Source organism: Augochlora pura, chromosome 6 (assembly GCF_028453695.1).
Source record: "Augochlora pura isolate Apur16 chromosome 6, APUR_v2.2.1, whole genome shotgun sequence".
Taxonomy (NCBI): domain Eukaryota; kingdom Metazoa; phylum Arthropoda; class Insecta; order Hymenoptera; family Halictidae; genus Augochlora; species Augochlora pura.
Genome location: NC_135777.1, coordinates 10,054,496 through 10,081,726, shown reverse-complemented (window position 1 = coordinate 10,081,726; position 27,231 = coordinate 10,054,496). Strand labels below are relative to the sequence as shown.

Genomic DNA, 27,231 nt, shown 5'->3' with positions numbered 1-27,231 from the left:
AAATACAATGTTTAAAGACCTGCAGTAAAAAAGGAAATTTCCAAGGTTTCTCGAGGTTAAATGTAAATTTGCAATTGTCTTTTACTTTTCCTGTAATTAACTTATGAAAATTATCAGGAAACGATTATACTCCTGGCATGTGCCTTAGACTTAATGCAAAGCATGTCTATTGTCATGTTTAATTATTCGTGGAAAAAGTTACTGATACGGGAAATCTTGGGGCCATGTAACCTGACAAGAGTGTTGTAATTATTAAGAGACTATATTTGATGTGTAACTGTTTATTGTTATTATTATATTGAGAAATCGCGATTAAATTTTTCGAGGTAGGCAAAACTTTCAATTGAAGGTTTTACTCAGTCTTTCTCCCCTCTCTTTGTTTGTTATTAGCTATTAGCTATTTGCTATTTGCTTAATACACGTAAAAACTCGCGGTACTTGGGGTTCGCGAATTTTATTATAAAACCAATCATGCAAGACTGCATGAGCTTTGTGCCGACGATTTGTCAACATGGAGAACATGATACATTCGAATAAACCAGAGTTGTAAGTATTAAATTTTCTGTCTCTGTTATTCGATTCACCCTGTTCGACCTCGGGAATACAATAACCGGAGGATTACGCTATCAATCTAGGAAAAAATTACTTTCAAATTTAAAAAATATTGAAATTATAACACTGCAGCGAACTGTTCACTGCTTGCCAGAAAGTAAAATGAACCGCATTCGTAGAGTACGTTAACAGTTTGTTATGAATATAATTTGTTACGAATATTTGAACGTTAATCTTGATATTAATATAAAATTAGAAATTATCTTTCTTAATTTCTAGAAATAGTAATTGAATAATAATAGACGTTCCCTATTATTCATTTTAATTATTTTCTGATGATTTTATCATATATCACATCGTTTCTTTCATAAATGTATAAAGATCCGCGGACTAGTTTTTAGTGTAGTCATTGAATGTCACCAAATGTTCTAAATGTTTCTATCACACAGATTTCGTTTCAGAATACTCTATTGATGAGACACGGTTGTTTAATTGCCGCGGCCTGTGGGGACTGTTTCACGTGTAGTAGAAAATTTATTCTTCAAACTTTGGGATAACGTGGGCGTGAATTCTTTTGGTCTCGGCGTGATCTATAACTCACAACAAAAAGTTTCTTTTAATCAGTATTCCTTTAAATGAATAAAGCATAACTTAATGTTTCACATCTGCGTGAAAGTATGTATACATATGTATTTAGCTGTGACGACAGAGTGAGATTTTAAAGCAACCAACGGCGCCATAAAGAAAAGTTTGGGTCCAGTGATCAACGTGCAATAATAAGTTCGCGTTGCGTGAAGTGTCCATTTTACAAAATGATTATCCATTAGAAATCGAACTAGACATACTATCTTATTTTATAATAATATTTGCTTGCATAATTTGCTTACATTGTAAACAATGTTTTGCGATTTTCCCCGAAATTCTAGGTTTCCTGCATTATCCGAATAGATTTTAAATGTCCGATAAAATCGTAGCTAGAACGGCTTTCGAAAATGGAACGCGGCGGACTACATTGTTTTTATCAGAGAACGGTTGCGGTTCCGTGTTTGTATGTTATTGATCGTTTGATAACGAAAATGATAATGCCGGGTTATCGAGTGTAGCCTACTTCCAAGATAATTACAATGGACAAAGATACAGACTAAGCCACTCGAAAACAGACGTTCCTTCGCCGTTTGGTAATGTACGTTCATTCGTTTTGCGTAATCGTTCGTGGGAACTGATCGGAAGAAGAGTACGAAAAAGCTCATCGTTTCCTACGCATTAAGGTCAGTGACACGTCTGATAGAAAAACCGACGAAATAACGTAAACAACGGATAATCCTCGACGACCCGCTAACGCCGCGTTTTATTGAAATCGAATGAGTTGCTTGTGTCACTCGTAAAGAAGCTGTTTATTTAAGATAACGATCGTAGATAATTAGCGGGGAAAAAGGCAATTTTAAAAGCACGGTAAAAGAGTTGAACTAATTAATTTCATCGATACGACAAAAAAGGACGGCTATGATGGGTGTATTTTCTAATTCAGCCTAGCTGACCTAGGCAAACTAACTGCTAGAGGTCATGTTCACGTTCCGTTCGAACGGAGTCGCACGAAGACGACAAATAATGATCGGAGACGCGGACATTTCAGAGTTCAAAAGCTATTACGACGCCCGGATGTTCGTAACTAACTCTCTGATGGCCCCCACATCTAGCGCACGTATCCACGGTGCACAGAGCTGTTAAGGTGCATACGCAATTGTATTAAAGCACTGCAGAAGTATGCATATGATCAGACACAAGACACCCGCTGGACATTTGTTTGTAATTTCTCAGATTGTCGAGGTATATTCGTAATTCTTCAAATTATTTCGATGCATATAATGCAACAAGTTGTTTTGAAATCATTATTTGCAAGAAAATTATCGAGGTTCTCTTCATATAGTTCAGTCATTGAAACGCCTATTAATTGGCTTCTGGTAAATAAAATGTTAATTAGCGCTTGACTTTATTACGAGCAACGACATCCCTTCTTTTTAAGTGTTCAGGTTTCTGTTTATGTAACCCATCGATTTCAGAGATTAATTAAGACGTAATTAAATATTTTCGTGGTTATTTGAATAATTGAAATTATTGACGAAGGTCTGGAGTATCATGAGTAAAATTATAACAACAAAATTTATTTTTATAATTATAAAATTATAGCAATAAAATTGTGCATTAAAGAATGATTATATTCCGGACGAGACAACGTATATTTACGAAAATTCCTTTCTGAATTTCGAAACATTGAAAGTGAATAGTAAAGTCAATGTGCCCCGATGGAATTTTATGTGCATCGAATAGGCTATAATCAATAATATTCTGATATCGGTACGATATCAGAAAGATTGATTTAACGTTATGTTAACGAAAATTGGTTTTCTATCTCTTGATATCCCATAAGTGTGGATCCACCTTTAACTATGTTTCTACTTACTATGTTTTCTACGTGTAGCTTTTGAAGCTAACGCGTTCAATTTAGATCTGGAATGAATAGCACATTTGATGGATGACATGGACGGTTATGATATCTGAGCACCTGTTGCGTTAAACAATTAATTGAAATGTCTATATTTTCAACTTTATCTGTTCGGGAACGCAAGCCAGCGTTAATAGTTTCGTTTGATGATTCAACTATCTGGTTTGTCGCTATTTGAACATGAAAACTGTAATTTCACGGAGAAATATAGTCAACGTAGCGGAATGATTACTGCACAGAGCGGCGAAGGTCATACGTAAACGAATGATTTGTCAATACTGATTGTATTGTCACTCGTAGCTTTGGAAAGATAGTACTTCTATGCGCACTGCTATGCAAAAATGTATAATAAATACAATCACATTCAATTGCCTTTATTTGAACACAACCCAACGTTTCTCGTAAGGAAATATGTATTATCCACAATTTTTCGTACAAAAGCACTGTGCACCAAATAGCTAATTACTGTCTTATAAAAATCAAAAGATCGAATCTTCAAAGAGATTTTACAACATTTTTGGCTAAAGCAGGTACGTGCGCTTCAACGAAGAAATGCATCGAGTAATTTTCAACGGACTTTCCCGATAACAATAACTAGACGATACACTTACTAAAACTGCCGATTTATTTGACGGCGATACGTCCAGCGTCATCATGCACTAGTCACTACGTAAATATCCTGCAATTTGAACAGAGTCAAAGTTTTCGGCGTTCCCGTCTCTGACTCACTTTTGCCACGATCCACAATGATTCAAAAGCACCCTGGATCGAACGGTTTTCCGAAGGGATGGCTGGTGGGGACACGTCAGAGGACAACGGGGTGGTAACCATCAACGGCATGACTTGAGGCAAACAATAGAGCTTTTCGTAGGTAAATGAGGGGACTGATGTCGGCGCGGGTCAACGATAGCGGCGATAGCCAAACTGCTCACCGAGCTGAATGGTTAAACGCAGAAGAACCGTGGTAGCGGTAGCATCGTCAATATCGTCTCGTCCGGTGAACCGTCCCGTTCGGCTTGCTGCCGATCCTCATCTCTTTTGATCGGTTGCGGCAAAAACTACTGTAGTTCTGAAAATCGCAGCTGTAGTTTCCGCGGAGTACGCGTGTTCCATTCATCGGTGACTGTTTCAGAAGAAAGAAAATTAGGTCGAAGATTTACCGAAAGTCAAGTGATGCATAGTGAATCGTTTCGGTGGACCCTCTTTCGTCTGGTGGTCGTGGTCCTTTTATGAGAGTCCTCCATTTTTATTTCCCCTCCTCTTTCTTTATCTACAGAACTCATATGCCCTTCGTCCCTCTTCTGCGGCTTGTTCATCTGATCGATGACAATCACGGAGTGTACATCGTTTTTCCACTCACATCGAACGACAACATTACTCGACTGAGTCGGACTGCTACCTTTCGATAGAATAGGATTCACGACATCAATCGTTCGGCAACGGTGGACTTGAAAACTGCGAGGATTACGTTCCGTTCCTCAGGAATGCTTTACTAGGCGAACGCGTGTATCTTAATCTCACCACGTTCTGTCACCAATTCGGAGATTCTCTGAAACGTTGTAAGTGCCAGGAGTCAAATCACTCTGGAAAAAGGAAGGGGTTTACATCTTAAAATGTAATTGTTTCTAAAATTTTGACTGTGTTTATGACAGAGGGAGAATGACAGATAAAAATCTGATTAGGTGCCAAGAGGAAAATGCACTTATAATGCAATTATTACAAAAGTATATAGGTCAAATCTATCATTAGAAGAATTTAAAGATATTGTTACATTAGTTTTAACTGGTTATAGTTATTAAAAGAAGAAAAATATTTTCAACTAAATTATGCTTCTTACGATCAAATTAAACGATTTTGTATTTTGCATAAAGACCCGCAGCTTAATGATACTCAAGTAAAATTGTCTGAAGGTTGCATCTTCTGAGATTCTGAGGTTCTGAGGTTCTTTTTAAATAGGACTGAATAGTTTTATCAATGTCATGCAATAGCCATGGCTATGATAGATCCAGCGACCTAAATATCACGACCTTTATGTGACTAAAGTAATTAGTAATAAAAGTAAACGGAAATAGATGTAATTAAGAAATCGTTACAATATAGATGATTAAAAATAAATTATTATTGTTATTATCGTTCAGTTTTAATGTTAAAGGAACAAGAATCACTTCCAATATTATTATTATTAACTATTTATAAAGGGAAGTTGCATTAAAATAACATTTGTCATTTTGGCACTTGCAGAGTTTTCTATAAGAAGTTTCATAACTAAAAAGGACGAAAGCGCGAGATTACCAGAATTATACTTCGGAGATGTAGTTTGAATCATTCTGTGGTGCACTTTCAAAATGACAGCACTCCTGCGGGAATGCATACACGAATGAAGACGTGATATTATTAAATGGTTATCGTGTGACGATGTTATCTCTATGTAAACGTGTTGCAGAATGTTTACACGGTATTAATGATATAACGTTAGGTTTATGGCTTCGGAAGCGCTGCGTCTCAGGCTTTTTGTAACATGTTGTAAAACAAATCATCAAGATAATAATTATTTCCGGGTATGCTTAAACGAATCTACATCGAATCTGCTGCAGAATGCAACGTTTCAGTATCGAATTCTACCCGAGTACAAAATGTAAGCATCAAGACATGTCTTTCCAAACTTGGAAGTCGTCCATTCTGAACTCTCCGAAAATACACTTTCAAGTAACAAATAATTTGAATTTGACGACAAACGTTAAGATATTGCTGAAGTTCCAACAGAATTTCACCAACAAAATTTGTATTATCTAAATAAGTAGTTCTAATTTGACAAAACATGTTACGATATTGTAGAAATTCAACAGGAAATCTCGTCAAATGAATAACAAAAAGCTAAGATACATTTTCATTTCCAATAAATAAAACATTTTTCTTCAAGGAATTTTGTTACGAAAAATAAATGTCCGCGGAGGGTTAAGTTCTAAGCTTGAGGTGCTAGAAAAAAATTACCGTGGAAGCGTATGAACGGTAACCAATCGTTTAGCAGGTGTTGTTCGTGCTATCGTGTGGTATCCAGGACAGAATAAGGAAGAACGTTCATGGTGTTGCTTTGCCTGCAGGGTCATGGCTGTGAAGGAATGGTTCAGAAGGCTGCAGCCAGTCCAGTTGTACCTGCTCCTGTTCTTCACCACCGCCTTCTTCCTCGTCGAGATCATCGCCAGCCATGTGACCCATTCGTTAACGTTACTCCTCAACGCCTATCACATGCTATGCAACATTATTGCACTTGCCGGTTGCATCGCATCTATTAAGGTAAAATCCAATTATCTGAAAATAATTCCGCTACTAATTACTGCTAGGTACTTAGTAAAATTCGGCGAAATCGAAACGATTTATTTGACAAAATGGAAATTATTTTTTATTTATTTTAAATTTATTAAATTCTATAATCGTATAATCGTATAATTAATGTTAATGATATCGTTATTATTCATTCTTCGCTGAATGAACAATTACGTTTGCTTCATCACGCACAACGTACGACGTATTTTGCAATTGACAATTCAGTTTTACAATTGGCTATCGTTATTTTGTTAAAACGGAATCGTTTTGCAGTCTGACAATGTCTGACCGCAGGCTTCTTGAATGGCGTAATGGAAAAATGATTGCAATTTAGTAGAGACGTTGTTGCCTCATTCGCCATAATTGTCGGCCATTGCGCCACCCCGTTTTCGTTTACAAAATTTCATGCACAATAAATTCGTTAAAGAAGATTTTAATAAACGTGGAAAAGTTTTGCAACGCCCGGACAAACAAATTATGGTTCGCAAAGCAGTATTATAGTGACGGCATCAGGTTTAATGAAATGTGAACGAACTTATTACGCCGGTTAATAGAATCTCTTTGGAATTGTTCGGCTTCGTTACTCGCGAGAGCGATTCATAGGAATTAACTGTGGAACCGTTTAGATTTAATTTTTAAATGACGAAGTAATAGCAAGGAATTATCTCTAACTAACTTCCTTTTATTGAATTCATTTCAGCGCGTTCACCTACTGATAACAGGTTCCAAAGTTGTTGTCTCGTTAGGCATGTTTAAATGGAAGGGAAACAAATAGAGTCTTGGGAACCTTAATTAGGATTTTATTTCATTATTTTTAGACGTGAAAACAGAATTTGTTGTTTATTCGATGTCTCTCAAATAACATTGTATTTATGTTTTATAGTATAGTCATCGTCGTAATGACAGCAGTAACTCCAGTTCCTTGCGAAATTCCGTGATTTGTATAAACAATGAAGATCGAGCATCTCCGACGTCTCTCTCGACTAAGACCAAGGTAATAACGTGATAATTGTTAATAAAAATGATAATTTAACTTTGCCTGTATATTATATATTATTTACAATATTTATATTATTATTATGAAGGGCGTTCTACTTAAAGCAGGCCATTTATATTTTTTAATTCCTTATATAATTTGTTATTTATTCATGTTTTCAATTTGTAACTTCTGAATGTCATTTTTCAACGACTGTTTCCGAAGATGTAGTATTACAGCTAGATTAGATAATTAGATTGCCTGTTTCTGTGTATAGCAACTGTACTCGAAATACTTGTTAAAGAAAATGATATTATTTTTTAAAGCAATCACGATCGGACAGGAGGATGAAGAACACTTTTGGATGGGCGAGAATCGATGTGCTTACCATGCTTGTTTGCTGCGTTTTCCTTGCGTCTTTCTGCTTTTCGTTGTTGGTGGAAGCGCTGCAGACTCTGATCCATATAGATCATCTGGACGAAATGCATCATCCTATGCCTGTTATGGCGATAGGTCTTTCCGGCATCCTTCTTAATGCGTTTTGTTACATATTGATCGGAGGGTACACCTTCAATCAAGGAATCGTGCTTCATGTTACAGTGAACGGGGATGTAATGTTTAGAAGGTAATCGAAATAATAAATTAGAAAGTTTCTAATTTATTATTTAATTAATTAATTAATTAATTTATTATTTTAAAGACGAACAGTTTTGTTCACACCAATATGATCTTAACTATGGCTTTTAATACTCGAATATTTGCCATGTAATTCAAATTAATCGACTTATCACTTAATTGCAAAATTATTATGCAAATAACCTTTATTAATCATATGGCTGGGCCCATTATTTCATCGTGTTGTCAATACTGTATCGTTGTCGTTACTCATGAGAAATGTTCGATGATGTTATCTAGTACCGTATCTCGACAACTAAAACGTCCGAATGTGTTTCAACTCGATTAGATTATTTTAGCTTCTTATCAGTCAGTAAAATAATTAGAACAACCTTGTATTTTGTCGCCATTAGACCCAAGCAAGTGTTTCGAATTGGAATCATACCGTGATTATCATATTCAATATAATAGGAACGTATGGTGTAAAATAACAAATTTTCCAGAATTCTTTTATTATCCAAGGTGAAGCAAAACTCATGTTACAAGTTGATTAAAGACAATTTTGTAGTTAAAAATAAATTATAGATTTCGAATGGATTTTTTTTTTCAAACATTAATTTGAAAACTGAGCTCTCAACTGATGTGAAACAATTGATTTGAATAGAAACTGCTACGGCCATTATTTCGATACATGACTGAATGAGATTCACTATTGGAATTGTTGTATGCAGCTTCGGTATGATTAGTTCCATCGAAACAAACCGTATACCATGATACAGTAATTCAAACAAATATAGACGTCTTTCTGAACTTGATTAACTGCGAAGTTCATGTTATAAGCGAATATGCGAACAACAAAAATCGATTGATCTATTTTAATATTTTACAATCACTCTTACCATCGCGTCCTTGCAATTACTTGCATTAGCTCCATTACTATTATACTTACGCAACAAAACGTTTCCGAAGGAAGTGCCATGATAATAACCGTAGCGACATTCGCTTCTTTGCGATAAAGGAAAATATTAATTATAACCACGATTCTGAAAAACATTTCTGGTATAGGAACACGTATTAATAAGCACGGATAAGAATAAGTCGAAAAAGTTCATAGCAGTGATTTGTGGAGTATCCTATTGTCCAAAAAATACCGAAGGAACAGATTCAATCTCCCGAATGGGACGATCCTCGGTTTGCTTTTTCGTTTCTTTTTATAATTCCGCAGCACTCTTCCACCTTCACCCATCCGATTACCATATCGTATATTAGGATCTCCATTCTCAGGACTTCTATTATCTGCTTTCAGAAATGTCAGTTCCGAGCCGGCGAAGGAAGGCGAACAGCTATCTACCCAGACCAGACGAAGTCCTTTGGGTATACCAAAGAGTCAAGGTTTTCGAGAAACCTGTCGAGATGTGCTCGGCTGCGTTTTTGTGATGCTGGTGTCCGTCCTGGTATACTTTACTGACTCCGACGTGGCCAAATACATCGACCCACTGTTCGCCATTATATCTTCCATCTCCCTTTTTGTTCTCAGCTATCCGTACTGTGAGTAGCTTCATTATTCTCGTTAAGCATAATCCTAGATTTTGGTAACACGATCGATCATTACAGTGAAAGAATCGGGCCTGATACTGCTTCAAACGATTCCCAACCACATCAACATCGATTCTTTGAAAAGGGAATTACTAGAAGCTTTTCCAGGTATAGTCAACGTCCACGATTTGCACGTGTGGCAGTTGACGGGGCAAAAGATCATCTCTACCGTGCATATTATCTTCTTGGACCCTATGGTAAGGTCTTCTTGGAAAATAAAGTCTTAAAGAGTTATGTATGACTGTAGCACGATGGGATCTGTGATTTTTGAATGCAAGTTATCAGACAATGATGTTAAACGATGAAAAGAATCGCTTCAGTTATTTCCAAGCTATTGTAATGATTGAGAAGATAGGTAAATTTGTATGTAACTTTCACTTTTGTGAAATTAATGAAGAAAATTGGTAATTTCTAAACAGATCCACAACCTAGAAAGTGAGGTATCAGCAAAGTTCTATTGATAACGTTATATTCTCTGAAAATGTGTCATTTCGAGACAAACGTGTATCAAGTGCGCTTCTCATTTGCATTCTAAACTTTTATATTTTATTTTCGAGACTTCTATGTTTTCGTTTAAGCCAAGAAAATGTTCCAGTTTTGCCTTTACAATAATCTGATTCTTTAAGAAAGTGTGAGCTGAATTAAGAACCTGAAATGATTTTATTTTCTAGGTATATGCGAGTATTACCAATCAAGTGACAGAATTTTTCATTGAGATGGGTATTACACAAGTGACCATTCAGCCAGAATTCCATAAGGTATGTATAAAATGTAATCCCATAATGTATGTGCGTATATTTTGGTATCTGTACAAAGTGTCAAAATATTAATGAGAATCACTATAGTATCCAGTCTCCGTCTGTTGACATTAAATGTCTATGTGGTTGTTTGCTTGAACAGATCAGACCTAACAAGGAGAAAACAGGCTGTCTAATTCGCTGCCATGGCGAACATTGTAGTTCCTCCCAATGCTGCTCTAAGGAAAAGTTCATGGAGGACTCGTGTTCGCACGTATCGACGGAACATGTGCAATCGATAAACAAAAAATTGGAAAAGAAGGAAATTGTTCCGACTCCGTTGGTGGTCGATTTGGAAGGATTTGCTGTTACTGGTGGCGAGACAACTCCTAAGGGATATGTGGTGGGCCGAATCGCTAGCCGATCGAACGATGGACAAGCAGAAAGTAACAAAAACGACGAGGAAAACAATTCATACGCGATAACGGTGGACATTAGTAATCAAAAGTGCAGTACCAGTCGTAGTGCCGAGCCAGAGTCCTAACTTAAGACAATAATTAGAGGAACAATTCTATTTTTATGTCGCTATATATTTTATATAATTAAATATCGAACGAACAACGGAGTAATAAGTTTGAATTGATGTAATCGACTAATTATAATAGTAAAAAATAGTTAGTGTGCGAGTCAATGATCATGCAAAGCCGCTCAAATAACGTTGTTGGTTTTGACGAATAGTAACTTTTCATCTAATAAATTTTTATTGTTTATGTCAGAGCTCGGAATTAACGGAGACTGCTCTGAAATGTGCTACGGCAGAGATCTCAAAAATACTGTGTCTCTATCATGTGCAGTTAATTCCGAGCCCTGGTTTATATCATTGTTGTAACATTTATTTCTGACTGTGAAACTTAGTATTAATTAATAGGACGTCTTCCATAATGGGCAAAAAAACATGAAAATGTTAATTGTTAATGTTAATTACTTGTTGCTACTAGTTCCTCGAAACAAATGTTTTAGTGAGTTTACGTCTGAACACTGTCTATAATTAGTCACGTTTTATCTTTGACGAAATATGACGGGAAGTAAAGTATTTTGTATTCTTTTTTTTATACGAGAAGATGATATTTTAACGAAGAAGACTGGAATGTGAAGCAAACACTTCAATAACTTGTATATACAAATAATACAAATAAGCTCAATTCTAAAAGGGTACTTTCAACAATTGAATACACGCAATTAACATTCGATTTTTAATTAATCGTGTGGGAATTGTGTAAATAGACTGCGTTACATAAAGAGTGTTACTTCTTTCTTCGGCAATCTTAATAAGTAGATATTACGACTGTATACTCAAATTCTTCAGTTCGTTTTACTCTTTCGTGTTTTATTCACTCATTTCTGTTGCAAGTGAATAAAATCCACGGACTACATATGAATAGAATTCATTTCCAATGTTATGCACTTTTATACATTAATCAGACTGAAATGCGCATGTGATTTGTTACAAATTAACCAAAAGTGTCAACACTAAACATATCTGCGCGTCACGAATGTACAAAATGTAATAAATATTTCTTTTTATTATATTATTATACTATTTGTCATTTGTATGATTACTATTTGGCGTCAGTTCGCATGATTTTCACCGGATTTGCATTTTGAATGAGAAATTCAATAATTTTGAATTTTTTACATTTTAAATAACATACGCAAGATCAACGATCTGAGAAAAATAAGAATGTCGATTTTTGCAAAAAACTGAATGAAGAGACCAACTTTTGAGGATTGATGCCATTGTGCGTCAACCCTTAGCGAGTCACACTGGCAAAAGTAGTTACGGTCAGTTTCGGGCGGGGTGCGAAATCAAAGTGAACGATAAGACATAGTCAGAAAGTCGCTGGAGTGGGATCAGCTCGTTGAAAGACGACCGTAAGTCGTTCGTTCAGCTAGGAGGGCATAGAACGGTTGTGATTTTTGCTGAAGAGTGACGCGCTTTTAGAAGCCGAGTGTATCCATTTGACGTTGTTCTATCACGGAACCAAGGAAAAATGCTGTGCCAACACCGAGGATTCCTCCTCATTGCTGTCATTCTTTTCTTATACTTGTACAGAGGTAATTACGGCCTTAATTGATAGCGATTCACATGTATCCCACGAAACATTCGGCGAGCAACGTTGCGAGCATGCAGTCAACATAATCGAGAGTCACACAAATTGAATGAGATTTTTTCGGAGCAGATACAATTGGTAGTGGTTGTTAGCTGTACAAAAAGACTTTTGTTGAGAATCTGTCGTAATAGACCTTTTTCTCGGATCTATAGATCGTTTCTGCAAACACCGGTTTCTACGATTCCGTGCTATTCATTCGTATTCCGACTTCTCGATTACTAAAAAGCAGCCGGCTGTTTTGGAACATTGGTTGTTTACTCAGTCGCAAATATTACAACGTGAATTATGCACACGCATATATATTTTTAACGCTGAAATTATTGTAGAGATGACATGACTCAGTTTTTATTTCATACGAGAAAGATCACGATTTTGTAGAGTTGAATCGAAATATGTACTTAATTGATAGTTGTAAGCTTTGAGGGCAACGCGTGTATGATGCTGCATTTCTGTGCTCATCTAAACAACAGTGCAGGAATTTTAATATTATAACAAAATCAGTTATCACAGGGCTTCTTAAACTTTTGTCATTCACGACCCCATTTATGATTGCGAGTTTCTTGACGACCCCATAAAAATATAAAAGAAAAATAAATTAATATTTTTTGATGATTTATTTATTAGGTAACAACAACAAATTTATTAGGTAACATCAACAAATGCGCGTGTCTAGACGCTGCAAGTCCACTGTATTCCGCCAACTCTAGTGATGTTATAAAATGGTATATATAAATATTTGACATTAAAATCTCTCGCGTCCGCAGAATTTTGCTACGCGACCCCAAGTTTAAGAAGCCCTGAGTTATCAGGATATTGAAAATTGTTGATGCTAGTAAGCTCTGTATCGAAAACTATAGACTGTATTGAGTAACTTCAGACAGAAATTGTAGACGTTGCACACAAAACAGTTTTATCTTCTTGCTTCGTCAAAGATATAGTTCTTAATCATTTATAAATATATTTAAAACAATTTAATATTGAGTTTCATTCCATAATTTCAGATAAGGTAGACAGATTTGTTGAGTGTTCCTAATTGCATTTTTCTTGAAAATGCAGTTCTGAGACAATTGATCTTAAAATTGTAAATGGAGGTTCTTATACTCTACGATTGAGACAAATAATTTCGAAATATTCACGGTGAATCTTCCTAGATTTCGTCACGATATGACCGGATAAATTTCTAGCATTTCTCAATTGCAAAATTTTGAATCTTTTCAATCCACGGTAGACGTGGTCCATTCAATTAAAGTCATCGCTTCCTAATTCTACAGGGATGAGTCAACTATAGGAGGCACTTCGTAACCGTTAAAACCTATTGCAAATCTTTGATAAATCAATGGATATATAAATAGATAAATAGACAGAATACAAATAAAACAATTGAGTAATACTACTTAGAAATACGATTAACCGAAAAATTCATACTTTATTACTTCAAAATTATTGTTACAAGGAAGTCATACAATGTCTTGATTTCTAATAAATACTTGCAGTTTGCTATGTGACTTATTTGTTAAGAAACGAACAGCGAGTCTAGTGAAAAAGTTCTCTGTTTGTTCATTAATTCTGGTACACATTTATTTGTTTTGTGGAACGAGCCCGTTAGCTAACAATGCAATTGTATTATCAATGGAGGAAAGGAGGGACTTCCTTCCTACAAATTCTCATATGTATATTCAAAAGGAGGAAACTGGCAAGATTTGTGGGATCTTGTGGCGAACCATGGGCGGGAAAAATCAGCAGGACATCCGTTGAGGATTCCATGCACATAATAATAAAAAAGCGGTTTTTTTCGTTCGTTGTTTGTATACTATGCATATTATTTTGTTTCATTTAGGAACCGATTTGACCGTAAACGATTATTATGTTCCTACTTCTGCAAGAAAACGATAAAATTATGAAAGTTGAACGAAATTGGGTAATTAGATATTTTAGAGCGAGAGATAGAGTTGGAGTTAGAGTTTTGACTTTGAAGCATCTCCCGATTTCCCTATTATATTCATGTATCACGTCTGGTTTGTATTGTTTCACTTTCTGATTATACCATGGTTATTACCTAACTTCCATTCGTCTCATATTCCTACTAATGTAATATTATATATTAATATAAATATATAATAAAAATCTGGTTAGTCACGATATAGTAATTGAATTTACCGTTGGTGTTATCAAGTGGTTAAAATAATATTCTTTTTAGTCTACAAGTTTACATTAAAAAAATGTAAAAGTGTAAACCATCATTGTCTGAATATTTGATTCGTTTATTTCGTTTACTTATGGTATTGTGGAAAGGAGTAGCTTTTGTTGCTTTGATCGGACAAGTTTCTTTCCCTTATTCTCAGACTCAGCAGCTTTAAAACCGAATATATTCCCGAAAACCAACCAAATTATTCAAAAAGAAGGTGACTCTTTGTGGCTACAATGCTCCGGAAAATCGGACATCGTCTTCATGTATCCGATCAATGCAACAAACTTTGTAAGTAATGAAATAATATAAGATGATATTATCAATATAAAATAAAGAAAGCGATAGTACCGTGTGCTTTAATAACAGAATAATACGTCATCCGTTGAAATATCCAAAAACCGGCACAAAAATGATACCAACGTATACGAGTTTGTTCGACCGAAAACAGTCTATGGGGACACCGGTTGGTATGGTTGTTCAGAGCATTTCATCGAGATCTCCGAACGGAATTATTCCGAGCCAGAAGTCAACTGGGTGTATGTATATGTTGAATGTAAGTATATTTTAATTTCCGTTAAACTGCAAGAGCCTTGTGTAAAAATTTTCCCAAATCAGGGAGACAGCTGAAAATACGATAACTGCAGTTTAATGCATTCAATCTATTGAGATCTTTGCAAATCCGAATGCTGCAATTTAGTGGATAAACAATTGTGTTACAGCTGAACAGCATCGGTTTGTGAATGATCCGATCCACACTATACGCGGTGTTCGAGGCGATAACATAATCATACCATGTAGACCAACGTCGTTAACTGCGGAAGTGACGCTTACAAAACAGAGTGGAGTAGGTATTTGATTGATCACAAAATATTATAAATTTCGTGAAGTAATATAATATCGAAGCTACGAAACGTTTGTATCAAATAAACTCAAAGGATAATATTCAATTGATAGAAATTACGAAATCGCGAATGGTCCGTGTAAACTCGTATACGTGAAATATTAAAAAAGTTTGCAAAGATTATTATTTTCTATGTGCGAAGAAAAAGATTGCTTTGTTTTAATTTGCGATAAAGATAAATTGTCCTTTGTTCTGTATAATTGCGCAAACTTAGTATTATTAATAAGTAAATTGTGCAGGTTCCCGAAAATAAATATTCATTCGATCCAAAATTTGGATTTACACTGTACAATGTTGTGCCGCGTAACGAAGGTTATTATCATTGCCACATCGCTCCTGATCAAAAGAAGCGTTACCTTGTACGGGTGTCGCGTGAGTACACGTACTGCACAACGTTCATCTCAGTTTATATTTACGAAAGATCCTCAGCATTTTGCTAATTTGTTATTTTTGAATTCAGCGTTGCTGAAACTGCAGGTACCAAGAATTATCGATGATACTTTGCGACACGTGACAAAAGGCGAAACCCTACACGTGAACTGTACGACTACTGTTCGAAAGAACGTGGACTATGAATTCACCTGGATTCCACCGCGTAAGGTACCGATCTTGAGATACAAGTTTCATTCGCGTCACCCACCCCTTCCGAGTAGAATTCAACACAGTTTTGTTATTTCAGAACGACAGGATCACTATTCGCGATCATGCAGACGATAGCGGAAGCAACAGTATCACAAAATCGGTCAAGATCACGACCGAATTAATCATAAAAAATGTGACCTTCGAAGACGCGGGTGTCTACGAGTGTAAGATCAGGGACTTCCATACTGAGAAGTCATCGGAGACGAATATCACAGTGCATAGTAAGGGCGATGATAACGTTTCGTGTGAATCGTGTCTATACTAATCGGAGCGCCAATTAATTGATTATGTACTTTTGTTTCAAATGTCTGCAAATGAGATAAAGAAGTATTTTGGCACTGTACGTCTCGTGTGATTCTTTTAGAATGTGCACCGTCGAGTAACATGTCACAGAGTCCCCTAGTTCGAAAATGAACATCCATATTGTACTTCCATATATCACTACTATTTATATTTTAACTTGTGCTAGTGGTGGATTAATATACGGGCGCGTGAGGCGTACGCCATGATAAATGATTACAAAGTATAAATCGAACAAGTAAATCTTTACAAGATATTAAATATAATAAGTTAAATGGTATTAAATTACTTAATTCCTTGCAAATTAACAATGTAAGGAATAATTTTGAACTTACAGAAAATGGTGCAAATTTTATTATCTGAAAGTATACGAAAACGGAAAAAGTTTATAACAATGAACTGGACAGTTTTCAAATATTTTTCATAAAAGTATTGATAAAGAATAGATTTCAGATGAAATTCGCCGTTTTGTGTATATATATAAATTTATACTAAATGAACTTGAATCCATGTTCCCTAATATAAAAACAGTTTTAAAAATATTTATTACCATGTTAATTTGTAATGCAGTGGAGAAAGGTCATTTTTCGTTTTAAATGATTTGTTTCCGATATTCATAAAAAATGATATAGTCAATAACTTAGATTATGAAGAAATTGTCAATTAGTATTTAAAGCACTTTGGAAAAGCTGTTATTTTAATTAATTTTTCAATGCTACACTTAATTCACCGCTGCTTGTAGCACATACATAAACAGTGCTATAACTTCAAGTCACTAGCAATTACCTCCTTTTTATTTTCTTCAATTCAATTGGAATTATCATTAAATATTCATAGAACGAATATTATATGTCTGGCGCATAAGATCAATATTATTGTCCATAATTTCTGCTTATCAAATGATCAGGGTGGATCGATCCATACATCATCCTAACATCTCAGGATCCCAATAGGCACAGTCAACGTCATAAGGGTGATGAAGTGAAGTGGGTCGTGGACGTGGACGCGTATCCTCCGCCTGAATTAAAATGGTATGTCGAAACTATTTAAATAAAATCATATTATATCTTTAGAGTATCCTACGAGAGTGAAGCCCGTCAATTACGGTTCAGACATGGGCAGTGAATAATATCACTGGATAGTTGTTTCCTTTAGACAGGCTGCAAATTCTATACGTTTATGACAAAAATGAGTAGACTAAGTAGAAAACTGTAACAATTCGATTACATTATTTCTGTGCGGTTCCTACTTATATTTTCACGATGCCTCGATATCCAAAATTTCATTTCGAAGGTTTGATAAAAATGGCTATGAAATTCCAACGAATTCGTCAACGTCTGAGGAATCCCAATTTTCGGTAATTGTCACCTGTTGCAAGTCGATATTGAGAATCAACCATTTAGATTTCTACGACATGGGGATATATACCATCCAAGCCAAAAATAGGTACAAAACGGAAACATTGAACTTTACGTTAGATGTAATAGGTACGCTATTTTCACTGTTTATAAATGAACTATGAAGAGTATTAATCACAGTCGTCTTTATTGATACGATCACTGTCCAGTCTAACCGAAACGAGTCTTTCAGTTCAACCAACAGTGAACATAAAGAATCCGAGTCCGTACTACCTACCTAATCAAGTGGCAATTATTGAATGCCATATGATAGCGTTCCCGATGCCGAATATCACCTGGAGCTACCGCAAGTGTCCCAGTTTCCCATTTTGCGAGAATGGTACCCTCGAGTACATAACGGTATGCAATGCTTTAACTTTTAACACCAAATATAATGCTAAGTAAATATAATACTAAATAAATATAATACTAAATTAACACCAAATATAAATACCGAGTACGGAAAGTGGCTGGTACGTGTTGCTACATAAAAATGACAAAACAGAATGTATTTAAGATTTTCATTCAGTCATTGTCTATGAAAGAGACTTCATGATTTCGCCAACTTTTAAAAAAAGAATGTGACATCGGTTGTTCTGACCGGCTCGGTGGTTTAGTGTTGATTTAAGTCCGTGTAAACTTGTTTCATCGATTGCAATCGATTAATTAAATCAAGCGATATTCGCGCAGAACTCCACCGTGGAAAGCGGAATGATGACTTCCATGATCTCTACAGTGTCGATGACGATTGAAATGTCCGGTCAACTTACCTGTATCGCGTGCAACATCGTCGGTTGCGGAAATGTCTCCGAAACTGTGATGGTTTCTGGTAAGAACATGAAATATTGTTTGTTATAAACTGTTTCGGTGAATGTTTATTAATTATGCCATAGGAAAGCTGACGTAATTGTAAAATATTTTTAGATGTAATCGATGGATTCGGCTTAATATCCACGCAGGACCCAGTGGTAGAGGACGACGACTGGGAGCTGATATGCGCCGCTTCGATTTACAATTTTTCGGACACCCTTGAATGGAGCAGCCAAAGCGGTCTAATTGAACAACATGGTAATACCATGTTCGATGTTCATCTAAAAACGAGTAAAGCTCAAAGAAAACTAAAAATTATCTGTTTAAATTTTTAGATAGAATCACGATTGATCGAGAGCAGACACAATTCACGTACAGATCAATTTTGAAAATACGTAACGTAAAAATAGAGGATTCTCAAGCATACATTTGTACAGGGAAATCCACGAAGAATGAATCTCAGTCTACTGAGTATCGCCTGGATGTGAAAGGTATTTATAAAAGTAAATTCCTAAAAAGGTAGAATAATAAATTTCTAAGTAATATTATTATCATTATTAGCTGCACGAGCACCTACAATTATCAAGACGAATTTGAATAAAGACAACATGATCATCGATTTTAACACACCAGGTAACAAGAAAGTGGATCTTAAGTGCTTCGCGGTAGGTTTGCCTGATCCGAACATCACTTGGTTTAAGGTAGGCAATTAGTGATTAATACATTTACAAACGGGGTCATTTATACCTTATTTAATATTTTTCTAGTTTACTATTTTTTATTTTATTCGAAAATTTATTTCGATGCAAATTGTATAACGACGACATACTTTTGACAGGGCGGTACACAATTGGTATCCAATGATCGATATAAGATTTATAATAAAGATCAGGCAATTGAAATATATCTAGATGAAACCGACAGTGGCGAGTACATGTGCCGAGTGCAGAATCGTATTGGAATAGCGGAAGCTCGTCAACGGATAACGACAAAAGGTAATTAGCTAAATTGACAAGTGTAAGTACAGTAGTAACAATCTGTTTTCAATATTCTTTCAATTAACAGGGAAAGGGGTATCGGTAGGGCTGATCATTTTAGTTGCCTTGTTAGCAGTTGTTATTGTGATTCTGGTAGCCTATTTTGCCATCAAGGTTCGCCGTGAAAGGGTAAGCTCAGCTTGCGGTATTACGCAATGCCATTTGATTCCACAACAATATCATCGACTTCTATGGTGTTGCAGGTACTGAGACGGGAATTAATGGAAGCTGGTCTAATGCACTTCGAGAAGGGCGCTGTCGAGTGTTTGAATCCAGAATTGACAGTAGACGATCAAGCAGAGCTCCTCCCTTATGACAACAAATGGGAATTTCCCAGAGAAAAATTGAAATTAGGTCAGCTTATTCGATTCAAATTCTTCTCTTGACATTTACCGCTGGAAAGAAAGATTATTTTATTCCACAGTGTAGTATAATTTGTCTTTAAACTTATATTTCTCAAAATATATCAAAATTTGTCCATTGAAGTTGGTGTGTTAAATTTGCTCCCTTAAATATTGTTTAAACATATTCGACTAGTTCGACGATGAAAAGTGACGACTATTGACGAGGAAAATGACTGTAGGTTTTTTTGCGAGGTTTTGGTCTGTATCAATCACGCGCTACGTACAAAAAGACGAATGAAAATGTTAGTGGAACGGCGTTGGTTTTTCCACAATTTTTTGTTATATAAGTATATGGTAACGATTTGCAGGAAGACAATTGGGAAGCGGTGCGTTCGGTGTAGTCTTGAAGGGGGAAGCTCAAGGGATTTGTAGGGGAGAAGCGGTTACTACTGTAGCTGTGAAAATGGTACGCCGTACTACCAATGTCACGTATGTCCGGGCACTTAGCAGCGAATTGAAGATTATGGTACATCTCGGCAAACATCTAAACGTTGTCAACCTTCTTGGTGCTTGCACAAAAAATATCTTGAAACGTACGTCTCCTACCTAATTATGAATTTAGGGTACGCTAGGGGCTAGAAGTACATACCATTTTTCATATAAAGTGATACTCGCTTTCGAAGCGCCTATGTTCATGTAAAGTTTATTAATCATCGTTTCAAGACTCATTTTTTTTTTTAATATTTATAAATTATAACTATCTTGTTTCGCTTTCACAACCTTCTGTTCCTTCATGCTGTTACACTTTTTGGAGTTGCAAATTCCTTGAGAATTCAAATTTCTGTTGGTTCTTCAGGTGAATTGTTAGTGATCGTAGAATACTGCCGGTTTGGAAATTTGCATAATTACTTATTGAGGCATAGAAGCAACTTCATCAATCAGATCGATCCAGCAACGGGCAAATTTGATCTCAATATCGGCCACGATCTACTCACGAGAACTAGCAGTGTGGGCAGCACTAACAGGTTCGTTCCTATATTTTTTCCTCCATACTTTCTGTTAACAACATTGTTGTTACGGAATCTTTCCGACAATGAATTATCTCGTGCGATGGTAATTGCACATTGCATTTTACAATAACATTATCATTATGGAGAAATAAAATCTTATGTTTGTTGGGGTATTTCAAATAATGATTGGAAACCACATTGAAAGCGATTAACATTTGACGAATCAAATTTGTTTATGTAGAAACCGCCGAACAAAGATAAACCAGCAATTTTGTTTACTATTGAGAAAACATATTGTATTACCTCGAGTTCGGTTAAGAAACGCATGCTTCCGCGAATAAGTAACCCGGATTTAGTGCGAGGTAGAGTATCCTAATTTGGACCAATGCTTATTTTAGATCACCTCGAGTAGAAGAAAAATAATTACAAGCTTTTTAGTTGCTTAAAAACTGTAAATTTGGTCTAAATTCGACTACGGGCGCAAAAGAAAATACGTATGTCTTTTGGGATCAGAGAAATATTTTGGCAGGACAGAGTTCTTCAGGAAGTTGTCCTGCATCTATGCTGTAAGAAGAAATTGCTTTAATATTATAATTATCGAGCACGACTTCTATCGCTTTTCCTACAAGTTACAATATAAAACCCAGTACGAATTATCGGTTGTTGAAAATATGAAATTGTGTAATTTGTGACGAGTGGCGCCCTCCTTGCGGTGCAATATTAAAGCCCATATTGGGGTTCGTATAGCGCCAATTATGCTAGTGGCAAAATATTCAAACTGTTTACCACATTACCAACTGTCGGTTTTTGTTAACACTTTGAGCGTTTTGCCGTTGCACTATGTTGTGCTGAACGAAACCCGACGAAGCTTCCAGATTTCACCGCAAGAATTGACACTTGTCAGAAATGGCGTCATTTCAATATTTTCAAACGCTGATGATTCGTACTGGATATAGCACTGAACCGTATGGTAAAATTCTCTTTATTGTCAGGAATGAATAAACGTTTTTTATATAATATAGATGCAGGGGAGTCTCCTGAACATTGTCCTAACCTCAGAATGTGTTTAAGTATTTAAATTTTTGTGATAAAACGGATTCAAGATAGATAGAATACAGTATAGATAGAATAGTACTGGCATATACTGATTCATAATTGATACTGATTGAAAGCTGACCAATAGAGTAATCAAACTACAATTACATCATTTAATCGAATAAAAGTGCGGAATAGTAGAAATTCTGTCCTAAACAGAATCTTTACATCGATGATATACAGGTGTCCCAAATTTTAATGTTCAAACTTTGTCAGTATATTCTATGGCACAAAGTAAGAAAAAAATGTTGTGTAAACATAGGTCATATAGAGCTTTGTTAAGAAGTTATAACAAAAATTCAGAAGAGTAATAGTAATCAAGTTGCTGTGACTTAGATCAACAATATAGTGTTTTTCAGTGTGTTTATGTAAGGTATGTTTACTATCTGAGGTCACCAAACATTGAAATGAATTTTCGCCAGTAATAGCTATTAGTATGAAGGATTCGAAGGATCGCGGACCGTGCGGGTCGCGGCAGGGTACTGAGGCTGGTCAAGGGCGCAGTTTATGATTACGATGCGGACGTGACTTCAGGCTATTTTTTGAGATTTAGCGATACTTTCTGTTTTAATGAGATTTGTTAGATTTAGTATTGTAGCTAAAGGTCTCAATAGCTGTTGACATACCGTAAAACCAAGCCAAGACTGATAAGGGTCTTAGGTAAGCAACGAATTTTTGTTATAACTTCTTAATGAAGCTCTATATGACCTATGTTTACATAACATTTTTTCTTACTTTGTGCCATAGAATATACTGACAAAGTTTGAACATTAAAATTTGGGACAGCCTATATAAGCACACAATCTACTAATCGCTTTCTGAGTAATGCTGAAAATATGGAAGCGGCGGTATCATTTCATGCAAACTAACAATGCATAGACTAGTTTGTGGTGTTAACTTTCTTTTGTTTATTTTTCTGTTTGCACAGTAGGCTGAAGTACGTGAACTTGTCATTTTCTCGCAGCAATAGCTGCAATTCGGAATCTGATTCGATGCAGTGTCACCCCATCGATTCCCAGGGTGTCAGTATGGCACCAGATGGTCCCATAGGTAGTAACGGTTCCACTCAGCCTGAATGGTTTAGTTATCGGGGAGACTACAAGGACCATAATTTAAAACCAATTTGCTCGCAGGACTTGTTGTCCTGGTCATTTCAAGTAGCTCGAGGAATGGAATATCTAAGTCAGAGAAGGGTGAGTTTCAGTGACTTCTTCTTACCCATTATTCCAAGATAGCAGGATCATAGAAATACATATTTCTGTTTGCAATTCGAAAATTTCATTTAACAAACAAACAATGAAAATAGGAGTAATTTTTGATACTATGCACGTTCTATTGTGCACATATTAACGAAAAATCAGCGGTCTATTTACTACTGCACGGAGACCAAGGATTTTTCAGATAATATCATTTAAATTCGAAATAAGTCGATGAATAAGCTACTCGACGCAAGTATTGTTCTCTAAAAATGAATTTGCAGGTACTACACGGTGATCTAGCTGCTAGAAATATTCTGCTGGCCGAGGACAATATTGTGAAGATATGCGATTTCGGTCTGGGAAAGACCTTGTACAAAGAAGACAATTATCAAAAGAAAGGTGACGGTCCATTACCGATTAAGTGGTTGGCCATCGAATCGATCAGAGATCGAATTTTCTCCACGCAATCGGACATTTGGTCGTTCGGTGTAGTTCTGTGGGAGTTCTTCACGCTGGCCGAGACTCCGTATCCAGGCATGGAGGCGGAAATACAGTACCAGAAGCTGGTCGAGGGCTACAGAATGGAGCAGCCCGAATATGCCACCCCCGAAGTGTGAGTTCACCCAGGATTTTTTTACTTAGAAATGAATCGGAATCGCTCTCTTTCGATTATAATCTGAAACAAGTTGGCTTGTCGAGTTTTCAAAACTTGTATCGTGAAAACACTTTATAGACGACGAATATTAAGCAGAATATAAATTTTCAAATCTTTCCTCTGACATAGTGAACTGCAGCGTGTATCGATCGCAGATTTAATGTAATTTGAAATCGATGACTCACGCTTTGCAACTTTATATTTCTAGGTATAACCTAATGCGTCAATGTTGGAAGGCCAAGCCTACTCTACGTCCAAGTTTCACGGAAATAGTCGATAGTATCGGAAATTTGCTGGAGGACAGCGTGAAATCGGTAAGTCCGTTGAATGATCTTTATGATCAACATGTCCAGATCAATGAAATTGTCTTGGAATGAGTGACAGACATATTTGAAACACGTTTACGAATAATCCATATTTTACTAAATAATTGGAGGCCACGTTTGTTCCAAGGTCATAAAAATCGTGACCGCGAAAAATGTATGAATCGCGTGTTCCGTTGTGATAATTGAAAAACTTATTTGCGTGGCCTCACTTGGCTGAGACACTCAGTGTTTGTCTAACCAACTCTCGGAGATTCGATTAAAAGCAACATTGGTAATTTCAGCACTACATCCAATTAAATGCTCCGTACGTGGACATGAACACGGTTCAGCTTGAGAGCGGGAAGGACGACTACCTGGCGATGTTTTCTGCTCCCGACCACGTCCAACTGTCTTCACCGGGAAGGGATTACGTCAATTCGCCTGCATCTGGGCCCACGATGGACTCCGGCTACTTGTGTATGAGTCCTCAAAACCAAAACGCAGGGTCGGGGATATTCAGTCCTAGGCCTCATCAAGAACGGACCCATTTCGATTTTCCATCTCCGACGGCCGACTTGAAGGACGGTATAGAGATGATGCCTATTGTGAAGAAGGAACGGGGCGATTCCTATTTGAAATCCATGAATGCTCGCGAACATTGGACAGAGTTCGGAAACGGACAGTCCACGAACAGTCAGGTGGACGATCCAGCTCAGGATTCCGGTTATTGCAACATGTCGAAGAATTTAGAGCCAATAAATCTGAATAAAAAGGACAACGAGGTCGCGGAAAAGACGGAAGTGAACAACTCGAATCCGACGACCAAGATGGGCTTGGCTCCGCCGACCATTAGCACTCAGGACAATTATTTGAATATGATTCAGCAGAAGAGCGACGCGAAGAATGACTTGCCTGCCGGGTTCAGCAATCCTAGTTATGTGCTCATGGGTAAGTCAGGGACGAATCGAGTCGGGATCTTAAGTGGTTGAAAACTTCTTTTTCCAGAAAGCTGTGTGTTTGAATTTGCGTTAGGGCAGGGTAAATAAAGAATGATGCTGCGCTTGCATTCAGTATGATAACGACGTTTTTCAAATGTTGCAGTTTCCATCTTCGCAGGTGGGAAACTTTGATGCCGGAACCCTTGATATTTTTATTAAAAATTTAAATTGCAAAAGATTTTTAATAGGTCTCTGGATTGTAATTAGATTTAAATAGAGATAAAATTAATTATAATAGATTTTTAATAGAAAACTTAATTATAATAGATTTTTAATAGAAAATTTAATTATAATAGATTTTTGACAGTTTAAATTATATACAATTGATTTTCGTAATTATTTATAATTGATTTTTGTAGAAATTTAAATGAAGATATAGATTCTAATAAAGCTTTAATACTCTGTCGCAGTAGATAGATAAGCAACGTGACATCCAGAAAATGATTAAACAATGCTTTATCAATGTCATTTTCTGCTTTTATCTCGCCATTTCAAAATCAAATGTAAACGCTTCAGTAGTTAATTAATGCGAAAATTAGTTTAGTCACACAACATTAAAAGGATACACAAAATTAGCGATACAGCAGGTATTAAATAACAATTACCAAATCCGTCCTTATATTTACAGAACTAGTTACCGTTCAGAGCTAATTGTATAATAAGGTTCCATTTTCAACAGTTAATAAGCACATGATCGAAAGTATTTATATTTGACTTCATTGTTATATATACGTTTTTGTAAATACCTTATAATATCGTTTCCATGTTTCTTTGTGTACAGTTGGTCAATTAGAATTAGGATTACATTACAATAAACACCATATTAATCCTTTGCGGTCGTGTGTCTACCCTCAGCCCCCATATTTATCTATTTATTTTTATATTTGTATTTATTTTTTTTCATTCTTATATATAATTAAAACATAATATTCTGTTACATATACCGAACATTCAAAAAAATTAAGAAATTTTGTTTTTCCTACTTAATCTTACACAAAATTATTGTTCGTTCAACGAAAATGAATTCCGATCAGCACGACACCCATGTATAAACTTAATACGACCGCAAAGGGTTAAATATGAGACCAACACTATGATCTTAAATGTCTACCTTCTAATTTAAAGTCCTATCTGATCTCTATGTTAGCCTAAACGTTATTCCGGGTTTAATAAATAAATTTAATATCAAAAATACATGTCATTTTTTGTTTAATTTCCTTTGCAACAATTTTAAATCGAAACTATCAGGCGGGCACACCGCGGAAACGGTCGTTGCTTACGTGAAACGTTTGATGATGTTATCTGACACCGTTTCTCGATAACCAAGACGCTCGCATATGTTCGAACCCGATTAGATTACTCCAGTTTCTTACGAATTGGTAAAATAATTAGAATAACCTCATTTTTCGTGGTCATTATTCCGAAGCGAGTGTTTCGAGTTAGAACCACATACAGGATAATGGGAGCGAATGGCGAGAGATCAAAGATTTGCCAGAATTCTCTTATTACATTAAAATTTTGTAGGGAAAAATAAATGACAGATTTCAAATCAGCTCCCTTTTTCACACATTAATTTGCAAACAGAGTTTCCGAGCACACGTTTAAAGAAAAACTGCTACCATCATTATTTCGACACATGATAAAATGAGATTTCACTACTGGAATTGTTGCACGATGCTTCGGTGTTATCAGTTTCTTTGAAACAAGTCGTATCACATGATGCACTAAACCAAGCAAACAGAGCAATCCTTTTAAACTTCGTTAATTACCAAATCTATGTTGTAAACGAATTTTCGAACATTAAAAATTAATTCATCTATTTTCATTAATAAATCTATCACGCCCTTTTTAAAGACACTCTTCTATCCTTTACATT

The 27,231-nt window shown here is 36.0% G+C and overlaps 2 protein-coding genes across 4 annotated transcripts; both read left to right on the top strand.

Moving 5' to 3' along the window:
• The first annotated feature begins 1,643 nt into the window (after window positions 1-1,643).
• Window positions 1,644-11,856, top strand: Znt77c (Zinc transporter 77C). 3 transcript variants are annotated; one of them, XM_078184236.1, is made up of 8 exons: window positions 1,644-1,820; window positions 6,157-6,349; window positions 7,263-7,373; window positions 7,682-7,980; window positions 9,277-9,518; window positions 9,585-9,763; window positions 10,238-10,324; window positions 10,467-11,856. In XM_078184236.1, exons 2-8 carry the CDS (start codon window positions 6,161-6,163, stop codon window positions 10,845-10,847), a joined length of 1,488 nt encoding a protein of 495 aa, XP_078040362.1. In that variant the 5' UTR covers window positions 1,644-1,820; window positions 6,157-6,160; the 3' UTR covers window positions 10,848-11,856. The 3 variants fall into 3 exon arrangements, with proteins under 3 accessions (XP_078040362.1, XP_078040363.1, XP_078040361.1); XM_078184237.1 differs by lacking the exon at window positions 1,644-1,820 and adding an exon at window positions 3,869-4,614; XM_078184235.1 differs by lacking the exon at window positions 1,644-1,820 and adding an exon at window positions 5,683-5,690.
• Window positions 11,857-12,270: 414 nt separating this feature from the next.
• Window positions 12,271-26,498, top strand: LOC144470882 (vascular endothelial growth factor receptor 1-like). The gene is made up of 24 exons (XM_078182470.1): window positions 12,271-12,418; window positions 14,817-14,950; window positions 15,029-15,215; window positions 15,382-15,506; window positions 15,803-15,935; window positions 16,024-16,163; window positions 16,243-16,426; window positions 17,413-17,536; window positions 17,799-17,992; window positions 18,096-18,262; window positions 18,593-18,731; window positions 18,827-18,970; window positions 19,048-19,203; window positions 19,274-19,413; window positions 19,551-19,707; window positions 19,778-19,878; window positions 19,953-20,103; window positions 20,462-20,686; window positions 20,950-21,118; window positions 23,127-23,391; window positions 23,679-24,010; window positions 24,261-24,366; window positions 24,660-25,305; window positions 25,363-26,498. The coding sequence occupies exons 1-24, from the start codon at window positions 12,355-12,357 to the stop codon at window positions 25,401-25,403; spliced, it is 4,224 nt and encodes a 1,407-aa protein (XP_078038596.1). The 5' UTR covers window positions 12,271-12,354; the 3' UTR covers window positions 25,404-26,498.
• The last annotated feature ends 733 nt before the right edge of the window (window positions 26,499-27,231 follow it).